Raw genomic sequence first — 27,024 nt, 5'->3', positions numbered from 1 at the left:
TGGCCCTCAGAGTGACTCAGAGAAAATGGAGTCAGGCCCGGCTAATATAAGAAATGAACTGCGCATGGAGTGATGACAGCACCAAAACACATTTGTCCTCTTTGGCCATTAATGTCAAATCTCAGAGAGAAATGATGGCATTAAGTGAGTGTGTTAAAACAGAAAGTATGTGTGTGTGTGTGTGTGTGTGTGTGTGTGTGTGTGTGCGTGCATTCGTTCGTTCATATGTTAGCGATGCAGCGCGGGCAACACTAAGCATTAGTACTCTCTGGCTGGATTCACACAGTACTTCCATTAAATCACAGCAAGGGCCCAAATGGAAGAGGTCAACAGTGACAAGACAGGCTGAGGTATAATAATCTGCAGACAGGTATTGGTTCACGCTAGGACACCGCAGCGCAAACACTCCTCCAAGGTTGTTACTAAATCGAACCAGACGAGCTGAGAAAAATTACTGACTTGTGACAAGTCAAATAAAGTTTCCTCTTCGAAAATATATGACATTTGACAGATAATCTTATCTGCTTTGACTTGCAAGCATAAATTTCTTGTATGGGTGGCACTGGTGGGAATCAGACTGTTGAGTGTTGCAACAGTAATTCATTCAAAACTTGATATACATGAGGATCAAACCTCATTGTATTACAAGGTAGAGTTGAGACAATGACCTTGAAGTCTGTATTCATGACACAATTAAAGCATTGCATTAAGCTCTTAGCAACTTGAAAGTATGGAAAATTGTACAGGGGCTTTTGGTGGTAGCTTTGCATGCAGTAAAGTGGCCATTACCATGTTTGAAGTTGTCTGAATTACATAACTGGCCCTTTAAACAATTTGAGAGTGGATGATTTGCTGAGAGCTACTCCAACTCATCCTTCGTTCTTCAGTAAATGGTTTGAATCAGATTGTCTGAAGAGCTACCATCAGCACGGCACAAGAGGTCACCGAGACCCTAACTGGTGTTTTCTGTATCAGTTACTGGATCTAATAAGGCCAATGCACAAAAATATTTCAGTAAATGAAAGGAGAGTCTTACAATTATATAGGTAGATAAACCACATTTAAGTCATTATCAACATGTCTGTTCTACTTCTGTGGTATAGATTCTTACTGCCTTTGGCTTCCAAATAATAACAATTCTCTGGAAACAGGGTTTACAATGCTGACCTTTTATAAACCCACAATCTGATACTGAAATTAGCTTTCAATGCTGAAACTAATCAATATTTGATGTTGCTAGTGAGGGCAACTGCATGAACTGAGTGCTGAATTTATTGCTTGCACAACCACAACCATGGTCCACAAGGAGTCAGGAAGAAAAAGGATGAAGCTCCAATTTCTACTGCTGTACTTCTTCAATCAGCTGTGTTCCAGAGCGACAGACAAAGTGTTCGGTGCATGGTATCAGAGCAGTCGCCTTCGGCAAAGACAGTAAGCTGTATACAATCGATAATAGTAACAGACTTGGGTGTTAGCGTGTCTCTGAGCGAGAGAGAAAGAGGGAGATTCATGCAGGCTAAGGCCATAACCTCACCCTGAAAACCCTCTCTGTTGTGAGTTGTACATAGGCCTGGAACCATAAAGTGAAACCCTGGCCTTTTATGATATAGCTTCTAAACCTTGACACATTGATTGTGTTGGATGAGGGACTGCTTTGGCTTTAACTAAGATCCAGGGTAGCTTTATTAGTGTGGCAGGGGAGCTAAGTTAAGTCAACCAAAGACAGGAGGGCTGGATTCCCCTCAATGAGAATCTATAGCAGACCTTGATCACTGACTATTATAACAGATGGCAACAAACAACAACTTCTCTATGGACAAATTCAGAACCTTCTGAGTCACAGTTAAGCATTGAGACTCACCTTGGAACTAAATACACAAACACATGCATACCTCAACCTGTTGACAGATCTGGATTAGCTTGGCCATCTGGTTCTCCAGCTCACTGTTCCTCTTCACCAGGTTGGTCAGGTTGTTCTCCAGGGTTTGCTGTTAGGAGGGAGAAGAAGGAAGGCCAAACATTAGCATATACAGCTGTCAAAGAGGCTTCATTGACAGGATAGGCTTGGTAATGGATGCAGAAACACCAATTTACCTTATTCTACTTTGTGTATTTTAATTGTAAACATCCTGCTAGCAGGAGACGGACCAAAACCTGGTTTATTCATTATCATCATTTCTTGACATGCAATTGTATCTTTTTCACTGAACGAAAAATAAGTATCTGGAACAAGGGGAACACTTATTGACATATGTGATGTTGTATGATACAGCTTTGGTGAAGTCTGTGATGTCATGACCTGTCATCAACCTAATACTCATCAAGTCAGACACACACACATTAATCTTAACAGTAATGAACGCACACACAAATGATCAACAATTGTATTTCTGGATTTATGTGTAAATAACTCCCTCCATTTTTCAGTGCTCACACAAATAGTTGTTGTTGAAAATGAATGTAAAAAATAAATGAATAAATGAATAAACAAACAAATAGATAGATAATAAAATAAAATCATCATACTAAAAAATAAGGTTCAAATATTTTTTATTTTATATAAATGTAAGATCACAAATATGTGTATTTAAGAGCATTTGCATTTTCATCAAAAACACATTGGGATGCTGTTGTCCACAGATATGACAAGCAGTTTGTAAATGTAGGGTTAACAGTTGTACAATATGTAGGCCTACTATAGATGTAACAACACTCAAATATGGTTTGGATGAAAACCTCAAATACTTTTAAATACATATATTTGTGAATTTCTACAACATTTTTTTAAAACGTTTATGTTTGTTTAAAAAGAAATATTTGTATTTGTCTGTATCAGTAATACACTTGTGAACCTTATTTTCTATTCATTTTTGTAAATTTATGTATGTTAACAATCAGTATGCGAACTGACGATCATTTATGTGGAGAGATTTATTCAAATTTAAATGGAAAATAAAACTTAAAATGTAAAGTACGTAATTTTGGGGTCAGCTACAACACAGAAATGATGTACTATATGTGTGATTGTAAATAGATTGTCACTATTAAGATATGCTTTGTGCAACGTCAACAGGAAATATTACAGGTTATATCTACTGCTTCAGTTCTATATTGATGCTCTACTCTGTCCATCCATCCTTTGATCATGGCATCATATATTTTTGACATGAAAGCATATTGAACTACAATGCCACATGCTTTATCAATTCAACAATAACAAAAACAGTAAGAGAAAGTCTCGCCGAATATTTATTTCGACAAAACCCACAGCATTTTTTCTGAGTTGAAAGGCTCTTAAAATTTCAAACATTTTATATCGATGTGGACCATATTTTTTTTTTTTTTCTAGAGCTGAGTAAATATCAGGGTTACGCATCACTGTCATGTCAATACCATGAAATCAGCATTTGAAACAAAATATGCTATTTATTACTGCCGGTAAGAGAACAACACTTGAAATGAAATACTATAATGCAATTCATTGCTTCTTAAAGCTTAAAGATTTGTACAATATATACTTAACTTTAAAGCCACAAAAACAACCATATAATCCCTAAATTTAAAATCAATCAACCTCCACTGGCAATTTTAATGATCAAACACTCAGTTACTATCCTTTAACCGTGACCGTTTATCAAATGCAACACAAAAGATGCACACACACACACACACACACACACACACACAAAACTCACTCAAACACACGCACAGTACAAAAGATGAAAATGGAAACAAGCAAATGACAAGCCAGAAATAGAACTGCTGTTCAAAGGAAGCAAATCAACGATGGCGGCGGCGACGATGGGCATTAAAACAACAACAACAACCACAGCTGCAAAGAGAACACCAGAACAAAGCAGCAGACAAGCGGCGGGTGTTTGAAGTAGCTCCACTCATGCAAGTGAAAGGGAGGTGGGTTGGACAAGCACCTGGCCACGACTCTGACTGTCTGACTGTACAACTCTGTCTGTCTGTCTGTCCCGTGTGTCCGGCAGCTTCTCTGCTCTCCAATACGTGCCTGTTGCTCAGCCTGATTTACTCCATCTGCCTGTTGTCTGTTTGACTTTTGCACCCTCTTAATTATTTATCTGTCTGCTTATCTCTCTTCCTGCATCCCATCCTTATCCATCCAGGTGTCTACCTGAGTGCCTGTCTGCCTCTCTGCGTCCAAACAGCAGGGGTAGGGGTGGAGGGTTGTATGTGGGGGGGAGGGTTGGTAAAAGGCAGCCAGGGAACTCACCGCAGCGCTTGTCTTTGAAGCCTCCATTACAGCATCTGACACTCTGCCCGGGCTCACCTGATAAGCCTACGAACACACACATACACCCACATAAGTGCACACATAAAACTCACACGCGGACAAGCCTGATCGCACGACGTCTGCCACCTAAACGCACAGTAACGGAAGTTGCCACAAACACTCTTCTTTACATATGGTGTTGAATGCAGATGAGACAGTGTGGCTAACAGTCTGCTAATGGTTTTTGCCCTGAAACGGGTACTGGAGTCACATCACTGGAACGAGCGTTCAGTTGTTGTGTCACAGCCCCCTGTGAGTGTGTTTTTGTATGAGGGAGCTTGAACACATCAGTGAGGGGGGACAGATGGGTCATTAATTAGCAAGCTGGAGACGAAGATGATTAATACATTAGAACACAGCTGCCTCCCATGAGACTGCAGTGAAACATACTCCTCTGTCCTCTACATACATGCATGTGTGTCTGTTTCTGCCTGTGTTTATGTGTGTGGCTCAGTGGGTGCCTCTGCATACATTTATCACACATTTGGCATGCATGTTGTCAGGCACAAGCGTATGTCTCTATATAAGTAGATGACATCTGCTAATATGTGCATTATTTGTGGGTGACATATGAAAAAACCCGAACCCTAAAATGACCCGATAAAGTCTGGTGTGTGTGTGTGTGTGTGTGTGTGTGTGTGTGTGTGTGTGCGTGTGTGTGTGAGGGTTCTGCCTGTGTTGGCAGTCCTGTGGCTTCAGCTCAGCAGGCAGGAAGAGTGGCAGAGGGAGATGGGGGGGAAAGCAGAGCAACCGTCAACACCAAACTCATTAAAACACACAACAGACATCAAAGACAGCCAGAACCACTCTGAGATAGTGAGAAGGAGCAGAGAAAAAAAAAAAAAAAAAAACATGGATACAGGGGGGAATGGAGGCAGGAATTGATGTGATAGGTGGGAATAGGTGCCAGAAAGAGCTGGGTGGATGGTGACATACAGGGGATGGCTAAATTAAATATCAACCCAAACCAAGATGACAATTTCATCATACGCACCAACTATTCGTAGTTCTACGTAACTGCTAGCTAGTTTCATAGTAGCGAATGACTGAACAAGGCTCCACCATTAAAACTTCACAAGACTACTACTATATTTAGTAATGTGCAAATCAGTTACTTGGAAATATCTGTAGCACCATCCATTCAAAAGCAATAAACTACAGTATGTAAACAGAAAGTCACTGCAGTAAAATTACTTCGTTTTATGGGGCAAAACAATATATTTAACTAAAATGACAATTCTTTATAAAAATACTTAGTTCTATCTATTAAAAAAATAAAAAGAGTTAGTTGTATTCAATAAGTGTAAAATGAGTGGGAAATTATCCCATTATAATGTGAGGTATTTGCAGTTATTTTTGGGAAATATAAATTCAAATCTTTCTAGTTTACATTATTGTATTCATTTATAGTAACAGTAATACACAAATATACTGTACATATTATCTCTTTCCCTTATAAATGGGCAAAATATTAGCAAACTAATGCTAGTTTAGTCAGTTAGCTCTGTTAGCTAGCCAACACTTACACCTGGCAGTTACTGTGTGTAAATATAAAATATATCATATATAACTCACCTCTATGTAACATCTACTTTGTGTGTGCAGCATGTTTTAATCTTTTGATGCATCAATCTCCACTTAACAGGAGGAAGTAAAAGCCAAGTGAAAATGAGTGAATATTGTTCATTCACAGACTCAGCTTCGGACGTGGCATGACATGAGAATGAACAGAGAGACCGAGATAGAGATGGAGGGGGTTGATGGGATGGAAATAGGCACAAGTCCCATGCTGAGGGGGGCAGCTTGGCAGTGTAGTTCCAGTCTGGCCAAGCCTCTAATTCAGTCGTCTGTCTCTTTTGTGGCTCTCTTTCCCCTTGATATACGTCTTTCTGTCATACATTTCTCTCTTTTCTACAGCACATCTCCTCTCCCTCTAACCTGACTATCTGTCTCCTCCCTCGCTCTGTGTCTCTACTGTAGGCCTTATTCTGTCCATCCTGGCACCGTTACAACTGCAGCTGCTGATAACCCATCATCTTAGGTTAGATCCCCACCCCCTCATATGACTTCATTGTGTCGAGGTGCTCCCGGGTCTCATTCCCTTACAGATGATCCCATCTCTCTTTGAAACAGACGGACAGATCCCTATTTATAATACAGTAGCTACAGAGACTGGAGAGAGGGATTGCGGGAGAAGAACAATGATCCCGCTCTCTTACAGGAGAGTTGCGTATGTTGAAGGATTTACTGAACATACGTTTCACTCAAGTTCGAGACTGCTGTCACGGTTTAATCTCTCGCCATCGCTGTTCGCAGAGTCTGCAACTGTATTCCAGTTCATGAAATTACATAGAATTACATCACAAAGACCTGAAAAGAACTACAATTCTAAAACCTACATGGTGACAATCTGAGAAATCCAACAAGCCAATCACATATTTCTGGAAAAGTGGCTGTGTTGTGCCTCAGTAGTAACTGTGACAACAACTGTGACAAATTAACAGTTGGCAATTTCTGAAATCATATTACTATAATACAATAAGAGTGTAATATGTTACTCTCCAATCTAAGGGATGGGCTGAGCTCATTGTTACTTTGCAATAGTGAACATTAAAGGACTTTTATCTCAAGTTAAATTCATGTCCAAGAATCTAATCACAAAAAAAGGTGATAGAAAGGGAGAGAAGAGGACACAAGAGTTATGAAATATATCGGTCAGGAGAAGACTGTCTCCTACACATTAAGAAATGCATGGCTATAGGCAAAAAGAAAAAATTAAGTACTCAGGGTTTTTATGCCGCACTGCATCTGTTACCTAATTAGATGACATTGTCTAATAGCTGAATCTGTGGGTCATTCCAACAACGTAACAACAAAAACCCCAAAACCACCACAACAAAAATGGAGCCGAATACCCCGAGGCTAAGTATTCAACTTCAAAGTCTTTTCTTTTTGATTAATTCGGGATCCACCCTCATGCGGAGAAATAACGGAACAGTAAGAGAAAAAGAAATGAAAGCAAGAGAAAGAGAGAGAGATAAAACCCGAGCATGAGCAATAGAATAGAACAAGCTCACTTTACAGCTGTTGTTAACAAGAGGCTTTTCAGAGCCTGGACGTGTCAGTAACACAAGCCTTCTGGGAAACAGGGTTTTTGTCTGAGGATAATATTCCATAGGGCAGAACTCTAGAGACCAGCGAATTGTAGCGGGATATAACAAACGGGGAGTCATGCATGTCTCATAACCCACTGGCTGGGGCCCAATTAACGAGACCAATAGGGATGCTAAAATCTAGCTATAATGTTCACACTTTTTTGTGTCACACTACCAAAAGCGAACTGTTTGTGCATTTTGGCTTTGCCTATCATGCACCAGAGTACTCAAGGTTAGAGTGTTTCTCCCACTACCAGTCCCCTGCAAAGGAAAATAACAAAGATTTCACATCTAACAGTGGATTAGCTCTCATGTTGGCTCTGAATGAGATGCTTCGTGTCTGAACCCTGAATGAACTCACGGGACCTTAAAGCTATAAGCGACTGCGTGAGCGTCGACAGCGGGGGTGCAGCAATAAATGGGAGCAGACAGATAGATGATGCTTACTTTTATTTATAGGTCTTGTGGGGGAATTTAAACAAAGTTTCTCAGAGAATGCAGGAGAAGGAAGCAGGGACAGAAGGACAAGTCTACTGTCATATTGTCCACCACCCTCATGACTCACCTTGACGAATCCCAATTGCGTTTTTCCCCTTAAGGCTTATTATGAGAAAAATCCATCTTAAATAGACACAAATCCAATAGTAATTCAAGTTTTTAGCCACACAAGGGGATTAGGATCAAGAAATTTCGTTGTAGGTTTGAAAGGGAATAATGAATCGTCATGACTACTGAACAGCAGCGAGGAGGCCAGACACAAGCTGGCATTTGATTTTGTTTATAAGACTCATGGATATCCCATGGGCCTGTGTCTGCTTTGAGCTTCCCAATTATTTGTTTGGGTCAGAAACAGACTGACCCACAACAACTAAAAACAAGAAAAAGGACAGAGAATAAGAATAAAATTGGAAAATACGCAAACACAGAAATAGATGCAACATGGAGCAAAGCCCAGACCTTTTCCCAACCTTCTAGAGGCCTTTATTAGACAAATATATCTCAGATTACAGGCTGAGGGTACTGTGATATTAGAATGTAGAGAGATGGGAATTTAATGCTGTGGATTAAGGGGGCCTGGACCGAGATGAAGTGGGGTTAGTGGAAAAGGGGCCTTAAAGGATCTTTCTGTTTCATTGCAGTTGGCCTACACTGGATTCTAGGTGGAACAATTCAGTTTCACTGATTAATACAAAGTAAGTAAAATGCCACATATACAAGTGGCTTGGCTGTTATTCAATATGACCAATCTCTCTGCTTAGTAGAGAGAGCAACTGTTTTTTCAACCATATTTTTGAGTCAACGGTGATACACTAATTGTGTATATCTAATTAAGTATATCTCACAAATGAGCACTGAGAAACAGCTGACCACTAAATGAGATCGGGGGTGAGAAATTCAGAGAAAAAATTTGCTCTAAGTGTCAACAAACATCTGTGCTGCAAATGCCACTCCAGTTATTAACAGCTTTAAAATAATTAGTTTGGTAATCAGTATATTAATCAAGAGCATCTGTCAAATGAGTAGAAGCTCTGGAACCAGACAGCTTTGTTGCTGTTTTTCTTCGGAACATAGTACAGGATTTCACACTAGATGCCATAGGTGTGTGCTGCTCCCATGAAACTACATAATTATCTAACAACAGTATCTTCACGCAATCCAAAACACAATACAGTAGCAACCGACTAACAAATCTAACAACTTAGCTGAGACTCCGAGTGGCCCTCTAAAGTTCCTTCATGATTGATGTTTTTAGGTTGTAGCAATTTCTCCCTGACACACTGCGTAGATGTAGAACATAACACATATACAGCACATGAAAGGTGTCAAACTCAATTGAATCTAGTAAGAAAAAAGTGCCTTGTGCTGCCAATAACACATGACTGTGGTTTAAGACTACATTTATATTCTCCCAGAAGTATCAGTTTAGGACGGCCATTCAACTAAGTGTGCCATTGTTTAACTACGTATATACTAGTTCTCATGATGAGAACAAAAATAACTGATAGTAATTATCTGATAAAGTGCAAATTATGCTTGTACATATTTGAATGGGTTGATGATCTCATTATTTACTGTGATCGAACTAATTCATGCAGTATTCATTTCAAATATACATAGTATACCGTATACTGTATTTGCCATATAAGGGATAAAGAAGACTGATCAGCAGGAGATAACACTAAAATTAAATGTCGAATTAAACCTACTGTATGCATAAATGCCAAAAATGCTGTGTGGTATTTTAGATAATGCGTATCTATGAATGGTGAAAATTGAATTTACAGCATATAATAGCTTGACTTTCATCTTTGATAAATATGAAATTTAAAGGGAAGTTTAAATTGCAATTTCCTGATGCAACTGATACCGTGTTGTTGTTATCTGTCTGAAGCTGTTGCAACTCTTATTTGAGCTCAGTGTCTGTGTGCAATCCTCTTCCGTTCATTGATTTGTGAACTATTTTCATCCAACAGACACCAGAGAATACAGGTTATTATATGCAGGTGGAACAGTTTCATCATCTGAGTTGTACCTGTGCTTCTCATAACAAATCCTTGTTATCCGCGTCCAGCCTTGATGATATCATTAGGTTGGTGCTACTGGCTGCGGGCTGGATGAGGAATATTTCTGTCCTCAAGATTCCAACTGTAGCCAACCACTGTGACTCCTGACTAAAGACATTATCATCATGGGTTGGCTGCTTTGTGGAGATAGTAGAGCTTTGATAGAGCAGCAATGGCGTTCTGAATAAAACATCAGTATTTAGAGTTATTTATAGTTTGTTCGAGTTTATGTGCAATATTGATAGTGAAGTCCAGAGAAAAAGAGAGTATAGCTCTGTAGCTAACCTAAATCAGCTATGGCATATCCAACTATGTAAATGTGTTTGTGCTTATCTGTGACTGACATCTGATGTACACAGCCCGCAGCTTTGAAAAGAGCCTAGATTGCAAGATAGAAGTAAAATGAACACGGTCACAAACACCTGCTCAGGATGCATGTCTGGGCCTGATTTGTTGCTTGGTATGGTTTGCCCACAGATAACTGCCCAAACAGTAACAATGTTGAATAAAATCAAGATATTTGCAGCAGAGGTACAAAGTAGCAGGCCTGAGCGGAACAGATAATACCATATCTGTATGCCACGCCTCAATACTCCTGATAATGTCTGGACTCAGCGGGGGTCTTGTGGCAGCACAACGTGACAGATGTGAACAAAACAGAAGAAGAAGAAACAGAGCCAGCAGATGCCTGCAGCCCCACTGGACTCAGTCATTGTGCTAAGCTTAACAATTCACAGCGCTTTCTCTGTATCGAACGCACAGATATGAAATTGATATTGATCTACTCTTCTAGTGAACTTCCCAAAATGTTGAAGAATTCCTTCAAGGGCTCAAAGGGGTTACAACAGTAAGTTTCACATCTGAAAATGTAGGATTGGCAGCAGAATGATCTCATCAGCAGGGAGGCTGCCCTCCAACCAAATAATCCAGGTTAAACCTCTTGAATCGGTGAGCATCTCCTCCGAAGTGTCCTTCTGCAGCCTCCAAAGACATGGCCCTGTGTCAACCTTTGCCTCCTACATCACAGAGGAACTGGAAAAGCGAATACCCCAAGGAGATTTTTCCACTTTCTCTTTCTTTCTTTTCTCTCTCTCTGTCTTTCTTTTTATTTACAAAAAAAAAAGTCACCAGTCTTGGCACCATGTGCAGGGTGCAAACAGTTAAACTCCCACGGCATTATCTACGAAACACTGGATTGTTATTTTTGCAAGGTCAGGCAAATAGGTTCCACGGTAAAAAACACTGTTTTTGACAATCTCGCATAGCCCACGTGATTCTGATGTTTCCTCCGCAGTGTTTACATTTTTTAAGGATTTTTTTAGGACATGTACTTTTGGTAAAGCCCTTTACCAGCCCTTTTTTTTTTTTTAATGAATCTGTTTGGTTACATATAAGTAAATAAATAAATAAACAGAGATATTTTTACTGGAATAGATGCCATGTCTGACAGTACAGCCCAGCTTGTTAGGCAGGATTTCTATGGCTTCTTACTAACCACCTGTCCTCCACGTTCACCTCCCACAACACCGGCTTCAAGTGGCAGCCTGCAGCATGATGAGCTTAAATGTCCTCTCCTCCTGATTGGTTTCGATTGCAAATGGATTTTATACTCACAAATTAATTTCGCCAAAACGCCTGCTTAACTCCTGGATGAAAAACCAGATGAGGTCCGAAAAGCAACATGGAAAAAAAAAGAGCAAGAGAAAGCCACACAGACAGACAAGTAGCACGTGGCCACATTTCATTGGCTGAATTATCTAGCTGCCAGCTCATTGGTATATTCATATAACACAGTTATTCATTTTTGCCTCATTTTCTAAACTGGAATAAGAAAGAGAGCAGTGTGTTGATGCTGAGTCACTCTAACGGATGGGAATCCAGACGCTGTTGCTTGGCTCTGTGCTTTTAAAACACTCATCTCTGCAATGAAAGTTGTTGAGCAAAATCCCGACATCTTTCAAGCAAAGTACTGCTATGAATGTCTTCCACTCATGTCACCAGAAGAGTGGACATAAAAAGACTGACTGCATACTTTTGTTTAGTTCAGTCTCGTTGACAATTTTGAAGCCTTTTCCCTGTATTGAATGTTTTATTTGATGGTGACATTAATCTAGATTAACTGTGTGATTAGTCAGCAGGAGGAAAAAGAAAGATTTTATTTCAGTGGAAGTGTGGAGCTGCAAAGCAAGGGTGGCAGCACACACAGGAGGTCAGAGATGTGCCGTGTACTCCTTCATGAATATAACAGCATAATGAGAGCCACAGCTGACATAATGACAAACTGCAGAAGATGTTTGCCAAGAGGAAAACACCTGATTAGTTAGCTGGGTGCAAAGAGTGCAGAAAATCCCAAGATGAAGTATGAAGATTTTGTATATTTTGTATTTGTAAATAATGTGAACGCGTGCACAAGCATAAAAGCACCTCATGTTGCTTTTTCGCTCACTGGAGCCAGAGATTTTAGATTTCATATCAGCTTTGCAATTCTACATAAGCTGCATGAATCTACTTTAGTGAGAAACTTTAATAAGTCCAAACTGGATGTGCTTCTGATTAAATGCTATAATCCTGTTTGATTGCAAACGCACCCACAGTGGTGGAAAAAGTTACCACAGAAGTTAGATAAGCGCAGCCTTCAGTGGTGCCTGGTTAGCTGATTAAAAAAGAACCTTTACTGAAACCAACATGCTATTCACTCTAAACCTCCCTTTGAGCCTCTGAGCAGAGAAGCAGTTGCGGAGATGTCAAAGAAGTCACATTTATGTGGAGGTGACAAATGGCGACTGGGGACTTGTTTGTCTAGTTACAAAATGGATACAAATCTGTGGCAAATGTAAAAAACTTTAACCTGACAGAGGCATAGTGCTGATTTTTTGAAAAGACCAACAGGTTTAACTCCTAAACAGAAGTTCACTGTCACCTTCTCTCAATTGACACTGAAATTGTTGAAATGATGCCACAAACAATATAAAATGTCATATTTTGGGAACTGAAATATATTAAACCTATAAACATATCAGAGCTGTTATGACATTTTTCACATACTGTGAACATTTTAGGTCACCTTGGGTTAACATTGAGCTCTGATTAGATTGTATCATTAAGGAAAACAGTAAGTTATTGAAGCTATTGCGAAAGCCTGATAGGGAACAGTTGGTGGTTTATTCTCTTAAGATACAGAGATTGAGAGCTGTGAAACACAATGAATAACTGACATGACAGTTGTGAAGTTTGCATCATGGCCCCACAGCTTTGAGAGTCCTTGACGGTGTTTTGCCCTATCACTCGCGGCAAAGTGACACACCAGATAATCTCACTTCCGACACATGGGCCGCAGCACATTTACGCTAGTGGAAAATTCATGTGCACTTCACAAACACTGGATCTTCAGGGCTTTCTGGCTGAGCTGGTGCACGCTCCGCAAACCCATTTGTCCCTCTGAGACAAGGATGCCTGGAAGAGACAAGTGATTTTCTAGGAATGGTATCACTAACAGCATCCTGTTCTTTTATTTCATCACTGTAATCTCTCTTTCTGCGCATCAACAGGCAAACTGTGACTGTCGGCTCATTTCTCTCTCTCTCTCTCTCAGTGTTCCCCTCTCCCCCTCTACAGCACATTGCAAATTAATTAGACTGAACTTAACTTGTTATTGCTCTTTTGTGACTCGTTTCACTTAGTCATATCCTATAATCCTCCAAAACATTTGATGCTGAAAATGATCTAAATTAGCCAGTCATATGAAGATAATTTTGTGTGATCTCAAAGAGTGATAATTAGAAAATGAGGCACAGGCATTTCATAGTACAGCTAATTATAAATCTACAGTTTTATTGATGTTAAAAGCAACAGTTTGACATTTTTGAGAACTACAGTATGCTTATTTGCTTTCACAAAGCACTTTCATATATGTACAATAAATATATTGTACCTATTACCTATTCACCTATTATCCACCTCGGGGATTCAAAGAAATATTCACCATACACAGCGGTACTGATCTTCTCATCTAACTATGAGTGAGAAAGTGAATAAGTATAGTTCCCTAGAATGTCAAACTACTGCTTTAAGTAGCATGTTCTGTCTATAAATCTTTGGAATGTCAAGCAAATACCCAGACTGTGGAACATACATTGTTATTTTCTAAAAACCCCTCTGAACCTGTTCATAAAGTACTGTGCATCAACTAAAACGACAAAACAAAAAAACACAATCTAAGATTCATCCATTTTCTAATTCCTGTCAAATGGACTGTGTTGACAGCTGGAGCCTCACCTGTGGGTTTGCTGGAGGCAGGTTAGGTAGAAGCGAGGGCTTGTCATTCAAACTGAGAGCATCGATGAGTGAATCACTCTGAACGTCGACATCATGGAATCCCAGTAGCTTCTTTTTTTGCTTTACCGCCTCCACTATTTTGCTTTTGCTTCACTGTCACTTCTGATTTCTCATTCCTGCTCGTCTGCAATGTCAGCTGTCGCCCTCTCTTCATCTCTTCCTCAACTCTGACCTTCATCTTCATCTTCTTGTCATGTGCTTCTTCATTCTGCCTTTTTTAACTGTAAAAACTGAATAACTGTGACAGTAAGCATCCCGAGTTTATGAATTAGTGCTGTCTGAACTTCTCTGGTTAAATATAACATGTTACATTCGCACAGTTGCCTAAAGATACAGAACAGACAAAGCAGAACAGCACTGGCTACCATTGCAAATGGAAATGACATGTTTTATCTGATCTTAAATAACTGAAGTTCTACAAACGAATCTACTCTCTCTTTGGACTCTTTTTGTCATCTTGAAGCCTGATGTGGCTGTACACGTCATCTTTTTAAACCTACAGCCACATAACAGGAACAATAATCTGGTGTGATTGACACTTTCTGAACTAAAAAGCTTTACACTTGTCAGCTTCTTGTAAAACCTCCAGAGAAGTTCATCTGAGCTCACGGACTACAGAAATGGGGGTTGGTTCTGCGAGAGTGTGATAAGGTTATGAGCAACACAGTTAGTCGATTTCTTTTTGGGAAAAAGGGTTCAGAGGCAGCGAACGCCTGGTTTCTGCAAGCATATGTGACTGGTGCTACTAGCAGGAGGGAAAACACTTAAAAACACACAGAGGAGCACATGTCATGATGCGTGTTGAAATTTAAGTTGAGGAGCTGCCTCCTGCTCGAGGGCATCTTAATGCAAAATAATGTATCATAACTGACTCATGATTTGTGGGGAAAAAGAGGCAAAGAAGCCTCTGATGCAAAGCAACTGTGATTCCAAGCCACTTTTACTGCAGTCTCAATTTTAGCTTCCAAGAAAACATCCTGTCTAAGACTTTTGTTTATCTCAGCATGGTTTTAACTCAATCTCCCAAAAATATGCTTCTCATTTTCCTTGCTTTTTAGATTAAAAACCTGGCTTGTGCACAAACCTGATGTTTTAAGCATTTAATAGTGTGATATGATAGCAATGTAACTTATTGAATGGGTTCCCTGAGCTCAAAGAATAAATGTTTTTATTTGCAGTATATAAAGGGCAAGGGGGAAAAAAGCAGCAGAATAGGAGTTATAAAGGGAAACAGCAGCTTTATGTTTGCCGCTGTTTCGGGGGTATTGAATGTGATAGAAGATAATGCCATGCAGAGACCTATTCGAGAGGAACGGTGAGATTTCCACCTTGAAGCGCTTTTATCTTGCCTACCACGGAGTGACCCCCTCCTGGGCCCTGCAGGCATTCAGATGTAGAACAGAAAAAGACCCCAACTCATATCTGCCCAGGCTGCATCACAGCAACATGCACAGAACAAATCGGACAAATGTATACACACTTACACAAAACACATAGTAACAAGAAAACACTCCCCTCCTCCCTTTCACACACAGTGGCCACAGAGGCCAGTGACTAGACAGAGTGTCTCTATTAGTATCAAAGTGGCTCTGCCCACCCTAGGAAATGGCTTTGCTTCCTCCAAGGTGTGCAAAAGTGATTTACGCGATCCCTACTTATCTAATTGCTCATGCCGAGGAAGCAGGCCAGTAAATCATGTTACTATCATGTATTTTTAGGTGAGGTCATGTAACACTAGTGCTGATGGCAGCTACATAACGTCTATATGTGACACCTGTTACCATGCCAGCTGCTGGCAGGGTGCCCAAAAAAATTTGATGGACACTGTAGCAAGAGGGGTATCAGCAGGAAAAGAGGAAGTGAGTAAACGTGAGAGGCAGAGACGATGATAACAGGAAGAAAAATATCAGATTATTATTGTGCAGGTAAATATGACATCCTCAGACATATTGACTTGATTCTCATTGTGATATGTTGCAACACTATGGGTCCACATGCTGAGAATCTCAGTTCCAGTGCGCTTACTGAAATGAACGATCATAAGCGATGACAGCCCAAATGCAAAATCGCATAACCGTAGCTGTGGCTCAGCATCACTACTGTGCATCCCTGATTTGGATAGACACCAGAGTAATAGCGCAGGGAACCACTCTGGACAGTGTCTGTGATGGTAACAGGGCTTGCCACAAATAGGAAGGACACATTCCGTGCGTTCCTGTGATTCTTTGAGGTTGACTCTCTGGCGTCGATATCTGGAGCAGACATTCCTCAGTGTGCGACACCCTGGGGAGCTGAACTTCCTCTGTGTAACCCGAGATAAACAGAAACTTCCAGGGATGTTCCTGCAGATCAGTGATGTCAGCATTGGGAGCATGTACGTATGTACAGTAAATCAGAAGTAGATGTTTTTTGTATCAAAATCTGATGTCACTAGCCTGTCATTGATGTCACTGATCTGCGCCTGTCAGCCTAGGAAACACAATCTCTGGTGTGTCTTTAGCAGATACCGAAGGATCTCTGAACTCCATGAACTCAGCTGGAAATATGGCTTAATAAAAACACAATAATGCAACGCAATCAAAGGTGTGATTTGTCAACACATAATCAAATAAATAAAAGCGGCCATCTGCAGAAATAACGCCACACAACAGATATTTTCTCTCTTTTCGATTGCTTCTCGCTGAGGTTGGCTTATAGGACAATGAAGAACTCAGTAATGAAAAAAGTAAGTGCATTAGCTTGATGGCTTTTACATGCTGCTGCAGTATTCCAAAGGGAAATCTCATAAGGTGTACAGAGCTGCCTGAAAAACACCCAGTGCTATCTAATAAGAGAGGTCTTTCTGTTTGTGTGTGCGCATGTGTATATACTGTATGTGGTCATTTCTGCAGGTTGAATAATAAATCATTCCCAATTTCCATTAACAGGAAATGCCATTTTCAAGGCATGGACTGTGATCTGTACCCTGTGTGTCTATGTGTGTGTTTGTGACTATGTTATGTATGTTAAAATAACATGAGAAAATCATCTTTGTGCCATAGACTCTATCCGCTATATTCTATATTGCAGATAAATATGGATAGTGTGTTTGTACTGTATGCATGACCTCAGATGTAGATGTAGCTGTGCGTTTCTCTGTGAAGCTTTAGTGGACAGGGTGATGGCTGCTGCTGTCACCACCATGCTGGCCAGAGAGGATAGGTGATGTGTCCCTTTTTAGAAGCCATAAAAGAAGCCCTGCATGCTATTAAGCATGCATCAGCGCACCACTTTCTCATAGAGAGGGAGCTTTAAGAAGGGGACATCGGAGCACAGTGCCGTTAACCTGTGTTCGCAATCTCTCCGTCACATGAAATGAAACAAGAGATCCCAGATAAGTTTGCAAAGTCAATTCACAGCCATATTGTCCTGCTGCTCCTCTCCTCTCCTCTCCTGTCCAAAATCTTGTACACCTAAATAACTTGTACATCTTGGACTGACGCTCCAACTAGATGTCTGGTGCCCCTCACAGGAGACACAGGTTCACATGTGGTCAGGAGTTCATGCTATGGGGAAATACAGCCCTGAAGTGCTGAGCAGGAAGGAGAAACTATTTTTTAAATAAACACACATTCATTTGTTATATTGTGCCCAAAAACAACGGTTACGTTTTCTAGACAGATTAACTCTTGGTTCTGATTCAGCTCCAATATGGGTATTTTGTTAAACATTATAATCATGGTAGATGAGTAATTAGAAATTAGAAAAACAGTCAGAAAATAAACCTTCCAACTTTTTTGCTACTTGGAACACACATCATTTCAAAATATATTTAAAACTTAAATTTACACTGCCACACACTTTGGAGTACCAACAACACAACAGTGTGTCGACTATGCAATCACAAAAAAAATCTCCACTACACATACATTATGTTGTAAGTGTCATTGTGTAAGTTAATGGTGCTCACGGTTGTGTGTGTGTGTGCGTGTGTGTATTCTGAAAGTTTCAGGAAGCATGGGATTCACAAGAATGGAATGTGCTCAAGGACTTTTCTGTCCAAGGCAGCTGTGTTGAAGACAGAGGATGGCTGAGGACAGTGTGGGAGACTGAAATTCTCCTCAGCCAGCCAAAACAACACACACATATTTTGCGTTCCTCTCAAGATGACCAAAGGAGTTGATTCTCTTCCTCACTGGGACAGTGATGATGTTAAAAAGTAAGGATGGGAAAAACTTCATATAGAGAGAAATGTAACAAAACATAGATGAGACAAGGCAACTTAATTGACGCATTTCCTAAAAAATGCAATAGCAACAATAATCAATGATAATGATTTTCATCAAATATGCCAGGCTGAGCTTTTGAAATTGTAGGGAAACTTTGTTGACCACCATTTCTCCCCTTTCAGCATTTCATCTATTTGTCTGTATGCTGTAATACAACTGGAAGAAAATCGAAGTATGAAATAATGACAGCCCGTGAAAACATCAATGCATGAAAACATGACGATTTTTCAAAGGAATTCACCAGTTTATCTGCCAATATTCCTTTTTGATCACTCCCACATTTCACTTGTCTTGTTTTTCTCTTTTGTGATTTTGAACTAAGCCTGATTCTTGACTGATTGGCCTTCACAGAGGAAACATTTTCCGCTGTTACTGTAATGGGATTGCTTAAGCTCGTTGAAATGTGTAGCCCTGTGGAAGTATGAGAAATGTAGCTTCAATGACATGACACCAACTGATAAAAGTATGAATGAACAAAAACAATTTATGAGATGATGATCAATCAAGTGTGAGTGTAAGCAGATATACAAGATTGCTTTCTCATTACCTTCAGTAGCTGTGCATATTATGGCCTACATCCAGTTTTGGTCATGTGCTGCACTAAACACCCAGTGGCATTGAATTCTTCATTTCTCTGCTGAGAGAGAAATGATGCGTTTTACATTTCAAGCAGTTGCAACAGTGAAGCTGCTAAAAAGAATACCAGCTACCTTGAACTGAAAAGGACAGAGCCACTGCCTTCCAAAAACGAAAAGTACTCCATAATGAGAGTGTAGGCCTATGATACGAAGTGACTATCAATCACCAAGTGAAACACTGTATTTCTGACTCAAAAATCGTTCCAAGATCAGAGGGAATTATGCAAATATTCTTAATGCTGTTCTAGTCTGCCTTTTACCTCAGTGAGTACCTACACTGAATTCAAAACACCTGATAGGAAACAAGTAAAACCAAAAATGTTTTTATTCCACAATATAGAGTTCCCATCAACAGATTAACAAGGAGGCAGAAGAGTTAAAATGGTGCTTTTAAGTTTCAATCATTCAGGCCCAATTATGCTTACATCAATGAATCAGATTTTTGCAAGTTTAGCTAGCTTCTGGTGCACTATTTTCTGACCAAACCCTTAAATCTGCATTAATTGATGCTGTGAACACTGATATATCATCACTTTATAAACTTGTCATAGTGGCTAGGTTAGCAGGCAGTTGTCCTTTTACGCACCTAGCAGGCACAAAGCAACATTGGCATTCATTTGGAATCCTTTTAGACCTGTTTTAGTCTCCACCAAACTCCTAAATGCTCCACTATATTCACAAGCTACTCTGCATGACCGCTGTTTGGTGCTGGGCAGGTAGTGTACATTTAGTTGGAGTGCTGTAGCCAAAAACAACATTGATGAGAGTATGGAGAGAGCCCGGGTGATAATCATCAGTGGATTTGAGGCTCTAAGTGGCACCATTCACATTATTTATGGTAATTTGATATGAAAATATTGATTGAAGAAGCTTTAAAGCAACACTTCAAAAGGACATGTAACTTTAGTTACATACATTTAGATAATATAGATGATTCAATGCCCCTAACTATTATTAAATTATGGTTATTGTTCTTTGGGTACCACTCAAAGACTATTAACCACCGCACTATTTCAAGTTTGGGGATGAATGAGAGATCCCTGTTGTCCTGAGGCCAGTGAAGACGTGCTGTTCAGCTCACACTCGAGTCATTAGTTCAAGCTAAGTATCTTCCCAGAGGCGACACACTGTTCCTTTCTGGCAGCCTCACAACAGGACACAGAACTTATCACACACACAGCACACACAAAAGTATGTGCACGGACACCAAAACATTCCACAAGGGAGAAATAAACTCTGTGTGCCTTCAGTCTTTGTGGGAATAATGTGTCTGCACGCATACGTGCGTGTATGGGTTCGAGAAATTCAGAGGTTGGGTGCTGACTGACATTCCAAACTCAGGGCAAATATTCATGTTATGTTTTGTTGTCTGGTTCACCGTCCCTGAGCCAAAAGCCAAAACAGTTTCTGGACGACCCAGGCACCTATAAATTATCATTTTGACTGAAAAATCTCTTGTGTAATTAAAATGTGAGTATTCTATCAAGCCTTCAGTTTATATAACTTCCCCAAAGACACTGAAATGTAATCTCTGAATCAAGCCTCATAGTAATGTTCATAGACTGCATGCGTCATCAGTTTCCTCAAGCAGAGCCCCTCCCTTCCTCTAATATAAATGTGATCTGTGCCACGGATTGTTGCAGATTAATACTAGGAAGTGCTTACTCATCACATATTGCAGACAAATAATGTGGCACTATATAAAAGGCTGGAATCAAAACACTTGGAAGCCAGTGGAAAATAACATCAGCATAGCAAGATGAGTTTCCACTGTTGATTAATGTGTAAATCCTCTTATGTTGTGGTTTGTAGCTGCCAGCTATCAGACTAAAATACATAAATAGTAATGAGTTTATGATTTGCCATGTATCATGACAAACCATGTTGTATATACACGAATACAGCTACTGTAAAATGAGGTATTGTATACACAAGACTAATACTGGCACGAATGGATGCACTGTATAAGTATATAGTGCATATATACATATATTCATTTATTTATTTTTTTAAAATTTTGTATAGAAGAGATCAAAAAGTTGCTTTTATCAGCTGCTTAGTTAAATGATTTTCCTTGAGTGTCAAAAGTGTCAGAGGCTCAGCAAAGCTTTGCTATGTTGGCAGCTTCTTACAGCTTTACGCTAAAATACACACAGCACATGCTTTCAAGTGCCCGAATTTCAGTTTTAAGCCATGTAAAAAAAAAAAAAAGCAAAGAAAACGAGGTGGCAAAAAAAGCACATGAAAAAGACAGGATGGGCAATCTTGCAGGGTTCAACCAGCATGGATTTAGAAGGCAAGGATTGGAATACAGGCTGAGGTTGAAATACTATTTAGTCCATTGGACAGTAAAACTACTGAGATAAAGTTTTTTTTAAGGCTTGTAGACCGAGCACACATATGTTATAGAGGTAAAGACAGTTGGATAAATTCAACCTTTAAAGGCACATGTTATTGAATAAGTAAATTCTTACAAAATACAGTTCAACAGCAGACTCACAGACCTCAATTTTAAAGATAATGAATAACACTGATTTGCAGAAATACACCTTGGGAATACCTTTACAGTGTAGCAGAGTAGATCTATTTCTGTAGATCACACAAATCTTCCTTGAGCAATGAGTTCCTTGAGTTAATATCTGTATCACAATATACTGTAACTGCCTGAACTGAAAATAACAATGAAGTGGCTACACATGTGAATCCTGCTGTCATTTTATGGAAGAAAAGTGAGGAGAGGCACCACTGGATAATAGATAAATGGGGATGGATAAATTTGTACATCGCTCTCAAATGTACACATAAAACTCAGAGATGAGTAATGTGGGTTATATCCCTTTTTTCTGCATTGCATTGTATCACCGCTGACACCAAAGCTCTTAAAAGCTTTCCACTTTCTGCATAAATTGTGCATATGCATGATGCAGTGGCTGGAAGTGATTTGATAAGCTTTTTTTTTTTTTTTTTCATGACCCACTAAATTTTATGATGGGCTGGCGTGACATATTTTCACAACGCATGCATGATGCATTGACAGAGCGGGCTTGTGTGCGTAGGAAAGTATAGGCACGTTAACGCACGTAGGCAGAGAATGGGCACACAGTGACACACAGACACTAAAAGCTTTCTACATCCTTGGTGGTTCCATCAGCATGACTAAGTGTGCACCATCTCACACTGTTCTCCAATAGAGGCATGATTTCCCCTGGCATCCCACACTCAGCTCCCAATCACTCCACACATGTCAGACCTAATAGCATCTGCTTTGACACACATGAACCCCCCCCCACCACCACCCACATGTGCTCGCAGGTACACACACACACACACCTGTAAATACTGCAAACATATTTGAAGGCAATCATATATCCTCCTACACATAAACACACTGGGGGGCTGTGAGTCTTCCTCTCACCAGCATCATGCTGCTCTGCTGCTGTGTATGTGGGTTTGTGGGCAACTGCGGGCAAAGAGGAGTGGTGTTACCCAAAACGGCCAAATGAGGGAGAGGGAGGAGAGAGAGAAACAGATTGACAGAAAGCAGGTGGGAAGGATGATGCTTGTGTGCCTGCATGCAAAACAGAAAGTGAGAGAAATGTAGCGACAGATAGGGAGGACAGCAGCAGAGAGAGTGGGAGACTGTGTGGAGTTTGAGAGAAAGAGAATGAGACAATTTTGAGTGTATGAGAGAGAGAGAATCAGGAGACCGTGACGCATGGTTGAGTACTTGACATAACAGCCTTTTAATTATCTCTGCAAGGCGTAAGCCTAAAGGGGATCATGTGTTTGGTCGTGTGTGTGTGTGTGTGTGTGTGTGTGTGTCTGTCTGCAGCTTATCTATCTAACAACTGGACCAATCAAGCTAATATTTTTTGTGCACATTTATGCCTGTTTGATGAGTGACCTTGCTTGGTTGCTGTGATCCACAGTTTTTGAAAAATCTATTTAATTGATTGTTACACTGTCACTGACTGCTGACTCCTCACTCCTGCAAGGGCTGCAAGTGATCAACAGCTGCTTCAGTTTGACATCACAGAGCAAAACGCAATCGACTAGGCTAGAAACACGACTAACCTGGTCTGTTGCTCAAAAACTGACCATCGAAAAGTTTGGTGTCGTTTTGAACTGAAGCATCTGTAGATTGAAGCCATATCTGATATGTTATGATCCACTAAAGTTGCGCACAATATGACGTGAATAAATCCCTGTTTCAGTTTTTGTTTTTAACAACTTTACTGAAACACATATACAATAAGACACCTGAATCTACAATTACACACGCACCAGGAGAACCAAAGGTTGTAATAAAAAAAGGCTAAAAAAGATCTGCACTGCACTTTTTTTGTTTCATCTTAAAATCCTTGCTGTCACTTTTTGGCGCACAAATACATTTGGTGATCTGACCTCTATTTTGTGTATTTGCCTGTATTTGTCTGTGTGAAAAGAGAGTCAGGAGTGTGGATGTGATTAAATGCACATGAATTTGTGTGTCTATGTGTGTCTGATGCACACATGCACGAGTTCGCCTCTGGATTTAGCAAATCAAATGGGTGTAAATACAGCAGGAGTGGAGTCAGCAGCAGGAGGAGACATGGTGCACACATTGCACAGAAAAGAGTTAGACAGTGCCTTAAGGAGCTTAGATGGGGGAAAAGTAGAGGATGTGAGGGGTGAGGGGGGTGAAGGAAGGAAACAGTGGGGATAAAGGGAAAGAAGCAAGGCTAGGGGGACTGAAGGAAATGAAGAGAGGTTAGTGTTAGAGAGCAAAAAGGCGGAAAGGCGAGGGGGGGGGGGGTGTGGTGTCGGTATGCTATGACTTGCCAAAACAGGAATTAATCCAATAATCGCTTAGAAATGTTTTGCATATTTCTTCATTCTTCTTATGAACATAACAGACTATCATTTGGTACAAGTATGCGTGAGGCGTGTCAAGACCTTGGAGACACACACACGCAACGACAAATCCCATTGCTGTAGGGTTACTGCACATGTGACTCCACCGAGAATTGAAGATCCAAAGTCTTCAAGTTTATCTGCCGGTTATTTCAAGTGTTGTTCTGAGTGTCACAAATGTCAGCAGCTCTGCTATAGGCTTTGCCTCCATGCCAGCTCATTAGTACTTGCTTGATGCTTAAGCACACACACTTCAAACCCTCAAGACCAAGAGATTCAGTAAATAAACTGCCAGTAATGCAGAAGAGAAGACAAAGACTTCTTATTGTTGTGATGTGATCCTTTATCACCATTTCCTTCAGTGTTTGTCCTGCTTCATCCTGGTGTCCCTGTCCTCATCTTTTGACTACCTTACCATTTACTGTTACTCAGAGGTCTTTCTTTAATCAAACAGTGGCTACTGTGTGCTCTTTAGATGCACACAAACGTGTGTACAAGGGCTGGGAGGTGACTGAATGGATGAAGCCAGTTAACAAGTCATTGAAAACCTGAGATAACATATGAGAACTTATATTGTTGGTTAGCACATCTCTGGTTCAAGTGCCCAAGCTTCTGCTCTCTTCAGCAATTTGTTACTAAAGGAATGATTCAACATTTTTTTCACTTTCTTGTTAAGAGTTAGATGAGAAGATTGATGCTATTCTTATGTCTGTGTGGCAGATATAAAGCTGCAGCCAGCAGCTGAGTAGCAAAGCTTAGCATTAGGATTGGATATGGAAGGCAACAGCAAGCCTGGCTCCATTGAAAAGTAACAAAATCTGCCAACCAGAACCACAAAACTTCACTAATTAACACATTATAACTCATGTGTTTAGAACCAAAGTGTAAAAATGGAAATTCAGGGTTTTATGGCGGGTCATGAGCGGGGCTATTTCTTGGCTGGAAGCACCAACTTTCTGGTGTTGCTGCTGGTTGCCTGGCAACTGCTTCCAGCTACATATTTATTGTACAGATGTGAAGGTGTTTCTCACATCTGACTCTCTGCCAGAACACGCAAAAGGTGCTCTCAAAATAATACTTCAGTCTCTTAAAACACTTCTGTTTAGCATCTTTGCATTTTGTAAATGCAAATGAAACTGAATTTACAACTCTTGGGTTCATAAATGACCACTTATGAACTATGTGGTAGACATTTCATCTCCAGTGTTGCAATTTCACCCTTTCACCTTCCAGTGTTACATTACACATACAGGACTAAAATCCTGTGTTGAGATAATATTGTCTACCCACTTTGAAAGGGGACATTTGGCTGCCACACAATGCACCTAAATTACACTCCAAAGCAGCAGGTGATGAAACATTCACTGCTATGTATTTTAGCTGGAAGTGGTTTCAGTGAATCTGATTGTGTAAGAACAAACACAAATCTAAAGTATAGTACCTTTAAGCTGCAGTCTTTTAAGAATATCAAAGTAATACACGATTACCAAGGTCTGCCAATTATGAGACACAAATGTCTTTGCTTCTGAGCAAAGAGCTCTGCTTAACAGCTGCCTGGGGAATTAACTCACTTCCCTGCAGTTTCAGCTGCACCACATTCTGCCTTTTTCAGCGCTGGCACTTGTTGGCATTTTCTCTCCTGAAATATCCACCCTCCTTGCCCAAGGGGAGCTTACCTTCCCCTTAATGTGTGAGACATCATTTAGTGACAGTGCAGCTCCCAGCGTACACAGCAGATAGAGGAAATAAGGTGAAGGGTAATCCAGAGGTCAAAGATCAAATGAAGAGAGGCAGGGGTCAAACAGAGGCAACTGAGAACAATTATTTAGTGGTATTGACTAGTGGCCAATTAGTGGAGCTGATTCTGGCATTGCAGAAGACCAGTCAAGTGTTTCAAAAGTGAATGTTAGTCTTAGCGAAAGAAACAAGGCAAGGGAGAATGCAGCGGGAGACACACGCACACGCACGCACACACACACACACACACACACACACACACACACACACACACTCCTTTTTGACCTACATCTTCCGTGATTAGCTATGCACAAATAGGACTTCCTCTCCTCTGCCTCGCCATGAGTGAGAAGTAGATTATAAGTTAGCTGCCACTGCCACTGGTGAGCTGAGCTGGAGCTTGGACTGGGGCTGGTCTCCTCCCAGATTTGGGGTAGATTGGGGATTTCAAAGTCAGGAAAGTTCAAAGCCTTGGCTGGGGAACGTTCAAAAGAACCACAGCCAGCCATGAAGTGGAGAGGAAAGGACTTGGAGAGCTAGCTACTTACAGTAAACTCCCCCACAGTTTGTAGAGAATGCAGTGGCAGACAGATAGAGGGGTGGTGTAAAAAAGGGTCAATGCTAGTGAAAATAAACTGCATGCTCCTGTGGGTTAAGTCAATGGGAGGTGTTGAGCAGGTGGAATTTTGCTTTCCAGTTTCACTAATTCACTAATTGCTTTCCAGTTTTGCAGTTGCTGCAAAACTGGAAGTGAGAGCCAAAGTTTTGATAGCACAAACCATCAATAATACAGAATGTGGTATTGCATTATAGCTGATATATAACTGATGTTCTGTGCTGCTGAGAACATTATTGCTGCTGTTGTGTTCACCTTGAGCCATTGTTGTTGCACATGATGCGCTAACAATGTCTCTTGAAACATTGCAAGCATATGTTTGACACTTGCTCTTTTGTAATGTAGAAAGAGAAAAAAAAGCTACATTTCGAGACCATTAAAAGTGTACTTTCTTTAAAAAAATAGAGACAAGGCCCTGCAATTGCCCGTGTGGTGCTTTCACAGGTGTACATTTCTCTCTGTGTGCTACACACTGCCTTTCATTTCACACAGTTAAACCAAGGCAACACCCTCACACC

General features: G+C 40.4%; 1 protein-coding gene across 3 annotated transcripts in view; it reads right to left on the bottom strand.

Moving 5' to 3' along the window:
* mid2 (midline 2) overlaps window positions 1-27,024 on the bottom strand; it is a 144,210-nt gene that overhangs the window by 44,970 nt on the left and 72,216 nt on the right. For 2 of the 3 annotated variants that reach the window (XM_070837438.1, XM_070837441.1), the window contains 2 exons: window positions 4,241-4,306; window positions 1,893-1,988 (listed from right to left, as the gene is read on the bottom strand). In XM_070837438.1, coding sequence (XP_070693539.1) covers window positions 1,893-1,988; window positions 4,241-4,306 — 162 coding nt within the window. The remainder of the gene's footprint in view (window positions 1-1,892; window positions 1,989-4,240; window positions 4,307-27,024) is intronic. The other variant, XM_070837440.1, reaches the window with a different exon arrangement.

Source organism: Pempheris klunzingeri, chromosome 9 (assembly GCF_042242105.1).
Source record: "Pempheris klunzingeri isolate RE-2024b chromosome 9, fPemKlu1.hap1, whole genome shotgun sequence".
Taxonomy (NCBI): domain Eukaryota; kingdom Metazoa; phylum Chordata; class Actinopteri; order Acropomatiformes; family Pempheridae; genus Pempheris; species Pempheris klunzingeri.
Note: the sequence above shows the minus strand (reverse complement) of the source record. Positions and strands in the feature narration are given on the sequence as shown.